The 5715-nt window shown below is 42.2% G+C and overlaps 1 protein-coding gene across 1 annotated transcript; it reads right to left on the bottom strand.

Annotated features, from left to right (window-relative positions):
• Window positions 1-783: 783 nt before the first annotated feature.
• Window positions 784-1800, bottom strand: LOC134586124 (loricrin-like). The gene has a single exon (XM_063441633.1). It carries the CDS (start codon window positions 1798-1800, stop codon window positions 784-786), a length of 1017 nt encoding a protein of 338 aa, XP_063297703.1.
• Window positions 1801-5715: the final 3915 nt, after the last annotated feature.

Raw genomic sequence — 5715 nt, 5'->3', positions numbered from 1 at the left:
CCCCCCTCTGCAATTTACAGGTAGGGGGGGGCCCTCAGTGCACAGATATATAGCAAAATTCGCTATAAATATGTGCACATAAGGAATGTGGGGCTCAGACTGCCAGAGCAGTCCGGACCCCCCAGGACCGCCGGGCCCATGACAACCGTTATGGTTGTCACGCCCGGATGGCGGCCCTGCCTAGAGGAATGCTGTGAGAATTAGAATGTTTGTCCAGAAGACTGCTGTGAGAAATAGAATGCTTGCCCAGGGGACTGCTGTGAGAAATAGAATGCTTGCCCAGGGGACTGCTGTGAGTAATAGAATGTTTGCCCAGAGGACTGCTGTGATAAATAGAATGCTTGCCCAGGGGACTGCTGTGAGAAATAGAATGTTTGTCCAGAAGACTGCTGTGAGAAATAGAATGCTTGCCCAGGGAACTGCTATGAGAAATAGAATGTTTGTCCAGAAGACTGCTGTGAGAAATAGAATGCTTGCCCAGGGGACTGCTGTGACAAATGGAATGTTTGCTAAATAAATCAAGCCAAGTGGGGGAGGATATAATAACCAAGTGGGTTATTATATCTCCAAAACTCTTCAATGCCATTTTCCCATAAACTGCTAAATCTACTTCTACCACCACCACCACCACTACTACTACTACTACTACTACTACTAGCACCATTAGTACTACTATTACCACCACTACTACTACTACCACTACCACCACTTCTACTACTACCACCACTAGTACTACCACTGTCACAAGTACTACTACCACCACTACTTCTACTACCAATACTACTAAATACCACCACTAGGACTACTGCTACCACCACCACCACCACCTCTTCTATTACTACCACCACAAGTACTACCACCACCACTACTACTACAACTACCACCACAAGTACTACTACTACTACCACTAGTACTACCACAAGTACTACTACCACCACAAGTACCACCCCTAGCACTACTACTACCACCACTAGTACTACTACTACCACCCCTAGCACTACTACTACCACAACTGCTACTACCACCACTACCACTACTACTACCTCTACCACCCCTAGTACTACTACTACTACTACCACCCCTAGCACTACTACTACCACCACCACTACTACTACTACTACCACCCCTAGCACTACTACTACCACCCCTAGTACTACTACTACCACCACCACTACTACTACTACTACCACCCCTAGCACTACTACTACCACAACTGCTACTACCACCACTACCACTACTACTACCTCTACCACCCCTAGTACTACTACTACCACCACCACCACTACTACTACTACTACTACCACCCCTAGCACTACTACTACCACTACTAGTACTACTACCACCACCCCTAGCACTACTACTACCACAACTGCTACTACCACCACTACCACTACTACTACCTCTACCACCCCTAGTACTACTACTACCACCACCACCACCACTACTACTACTACTACTACCACCCCTAGCACTACTACTACCACTACTAGTACTACTACTACTACCACCCCTAGCACTACTACCACCACTACTACTACCTCTACCACCCCTAGTACTACTACTACCACCACCACCACTACTACTACTACTACCACCCCTAGCACTACTACTACCACTACTAGTACTACTACTACTACCACCCCTAGTACTACTACTACCACAACTGCTACTACCACCACTACCACTACTACTACATCTACCAGCACTAGTACTACTAGTACAATTACCACTAGTACTACTACTGCTACTACAACTTCTACTACTACCGCCACTACTACTACTACACTCATTATAATTCATATTCTCAATTCATGTTGGGTACTGAGCAGAAACTCCATAATATACTTTAAACATATTATTTTTGATCTTTTTCTAAAAATGAATTAATAAAATAAAATTATTTGTTTGGCACGAGAGACTTCTCTAATTTTTGTCCCGTCGATTGAGTTGCAGAAATATAGGAATAGTTTTAGTGTCGTCTACTTATGATATCCATAAGCAAGGTAGTCATAATTATTGCGTTGGACATCGGGCTCATCTTCTCCACTGTATTTAACTGTGCATTTGATGAAATCATAGATATTTTACACAGACATTGGCCAGGCTTGAAGCTAAATCCTTGGCTCAAATTCAGTATCCCGGACAAACCAAGAGTTACCTTTAGAAAGATCAAAAATCTGAAGAATATATTGGCTCTCTCCAACTATAACACCGAAAGAATCAACTTGTAACTGGGAATATTTGTTGTGGGAGCCTGAGATGTCTCACATATAGTTTTATGTGTCACAGAAGCACTCCGTTTGGACCTGCCAGGAGTGAGTTGACATTCCCTATCAATGACAGGCTTACAATATGTGGGCCAATGTGGCTTACAATATGTGGGCCAAACCACAAAGCCTTTGAAAGCTAGATTAAGGGAACACAGGTATGTGATTTTACACAAAGATAGAAAGTCCTCAGTGGCACGACATTTTTTATCCATACACAGTAGTGACCCTTTGGATCATTCGGTAATGGGTATTGAAATTATACGCAGAATAGGGAAGCAAGCAAAAAAAAAGCCCTTATAGATGCTTAGTCCAAATGGATATATAAATTAAACAGTCTTACTCCACACGGTCTCATCGAAGAACTTGACCAATTACGTATATAATAATCTAGACCCCCTATATCACCTTGGGTTTATTCCTATATAGCTATCATCCCCCTGTTTCTAATTATATTATATTTTTTATCACTGATTCTATATTTTTATTTATTTTAAGATAATTGTGTGGTCCTATATTCATTCATTTAGATGTGTTACCCTTTTCTATTGCATAACATTGGCAGTGTATGATTTCCCTATCTCTCCCCCCTCCCACCTATTTACTATTATTAGACTTTTTCAGAGGTTTTTTGCACCAGTGATATTTAACAATATGGTTGATATACCCCTTTTTTCCAATTTTGAGTAGTTTTCCTGATTTAGGGTTTTATATATTTATTTTCTTATTTTGTGGTGCTCATATATTTATATATTCCTCTGATTACTCATTTTTTACATTGCTACATTCTGGTTTTAGCTGTTTCTTCGGCATTAGAACCTTGGTTGTTGCAAATTGTATCAGTTTTCTATAGTGTTTTTATATCTTCGGAGCAGCTTGTGTGTGTTTTAATTATATCTTCGATCCATTGTTATACTATTAAATTATCACTTATATATTCATCCTACAGATACTCTGTTTCTTATTAGGAGCGCTTGCACTTTATCTGTATATTTTTTTTACTTTATATACCTTCTACTGTGTGAAGCTGACCATATTCATTATTTACCATTTATCTATTATTATTGTTGTTTTAGTTGACCTATATTCTTTTATGGTATTTGCATTGGACATAGCAAGCGTGTTGTAGCTTTATATTTGCATGATGTTTTATAAGGATACAAGACATATAAGAAAATAAGAAAATAAGACAAAGAAAATATTGTAACCTAAAAATAAAATAAACTAAATATGCTCTCTCTCGTGTGTTTCAGGTATTTGGCACGAGCTTGGTGGCAACCAGCTTAGGGCTTCCAGTTTCTTCTATTTTGTTTTAAAGAGCTATGAAGGAGGGGAGGAGGGCAGAAGAAAGTGTTGCATTTCCAGATATGAAGCTATTGGGAGTATTAAAAACTTGATAGTTGTTGTTATGAGTTTGTCATGTGTTAGTGCTGGAAAGTGTGTTATCCATCTTGATAAACCTGCTTGTGCAGCCGTGTGGTCTAAGTTAGGTCTGGCTTGGGGAAAAAGTGAGCTAATTGATTAGGATGAAGTAGCTGGTTGTGTTATCTATAGAGTGGACCTCGTCGTCCGGAATAAGATGAGGAAGGATTGTTTTGATTAAGCTCTGTGTCTATTTGTTTAAAAAGGAGAGAGGATTGAAGTCAGTAAATTTATGTTTGATTTGTTGAAATTCTTAAACTGATTTTTTTGTGTTCGTCCAGAAAGGCACATATGTCAGTGTGACCTGCAGTTTTCAAAGAACGCTGTATTGGGTCTGTGTTAGAAAGGAATACATCTGGTATATTGCCATTGGAGCCCCTTTAGATTTCTCACCAATTTCCACGTTTTAATAGTGGATGCTAATAAATGATTTTCTCTTGCTGAATTAAGGATGAATGAACCCTTTCCACTCGGACAAAATTTTAGTGTCGTTCACCAAATTTGCCAAATGTATTTATAGAAATCACTTTGTGGGTGCGTTTTTTTTTTTTCAAGTCGCCTTTATCCAATAAAGTTATGTCCCTCTGGGTGAGCCGTACAATCGTCAAACTTGTATGCTACTCATATGTCCCACCAGGTGGGACACACGATCAGAATGAGAAAATTAAAATGTCCCATCCTGTGGGACAGTCGAGGGGAAAGGGTTAAGGCCTCCTAAACATGTTTCAGCTTCTGCCCAATGCCGGCAGTTCAACTAACGGCGCTGGTCAATGAATCAAGTGTTTGGGAGATCCCTGCCTTGACTTGAATATGCCCTTCTTCAGCATATGCCTATGCGCCACTTTTCTCTAACATTGCCAATGCAGTCTATACACCTGATGCAGGCCGCCATAGGTCCTGTAGTCATGTGGCGGTTGCAGGGACCTCTAAGTGGCTACGGGTAAGTTTGTTGGTGGACCTTGTGTGGCAGGCAGGAGGTATCTGTGCTGCAGTTTCTGCCAAAATGCTTCAAAGAGGCTGACCAGCTGGAGCAGTAATCCGGACCTCTCCTCCAAGTGTATCCGGGAGCATGTGGCCTCCGCCATGCAGCACCGGAAGCCTCCCGTGGAGGTAATGAGCCCTCAAGGTGGGGACCGGGATCACCCCTGATGGTCCATAGGGGGGTGTAGCGGGACTTTGGTTCCATGAGTTTCTACGAGTCAGACCAGGAAATGCCTGCTAGGCCTCGCACACAAGCTGTTAAGATCACCACACACGACCACTGGAAGCAACCTCGAGCCAGTCAGTTGATGCAGGATGGCAGTCTCACTATTTTAGCTCAAGATAAAGATACTGACAACTGGCCAAAATCACCAAAATCATGAGGAGTCCTCTGAGAACATATCCAGTTGCCATTAGAGTAAGGACCTGCCCCCTCCCCCCTCCACCCTCCTCCCCCTTCCCCTGCATAATACATTTTTTTGAACGTAGGACATTAGTGTTTATTTTTGTGAATTGGAATGCATAGGACTTAAAAAGCTCTGCATGTCCTCCATCAACAACACGTCTTTAAAGCGTCCTGTCCTTGCCGTCGTGGTCGTGGGAGGAGGAGGATTACTTTCACCTCTTCCCCTGTTAGATTCCCGTTGTGCTGTGACATCACCCTTATACGCTGTGTAAAGCATACTTTTTAATTTATTTTGCAAATGCTGCATCCTTTCCGACTTGTTGCATTTTGGTAACATTTCAGCCACTTTCTGCTTATACCGGGGGTCTAGTAGCGTGGACACCCAGTACAGGTCGTTCTCCTTCAGCCTTTTTATACGAGGGTCACTCAACAGGAACAACAGCATGAAAGACCCCATTTCCACAAGGTTGGATGCCAAGCTACTCATTTCTCATTCCTCCTCCTCAGTGATCTCAATGAAGGTATGTTCCTACCCCAGCCACGTACAACACCACGGGTACCAAATAGGTGACAAGGAGCACCCTGGGATGCCTGTTGTGGTTGGTCTTCCTCCTCCTCCTCAAAGCCACATTCCTCCTC

This window comes from Pelobates fuscus, chromosome 2 (genome assembly GCF_036172605.1).
Source record: "Pelobates fuscus isolate aPelFus1 chromosome 2, aPelFus1.pri, whole genome shotgun sequence".
NCBI classification, from domain to species: Eukaryota; Metazoa; Chordata; class Amphibia; order Anura; family Pelobatidae; genus Pelobates; species Pelobates fuscus.
Note: the sequence above shows the minus strand (reverse complement) of the source record. Positions and strands in the feature narration are given on the sequence as shown.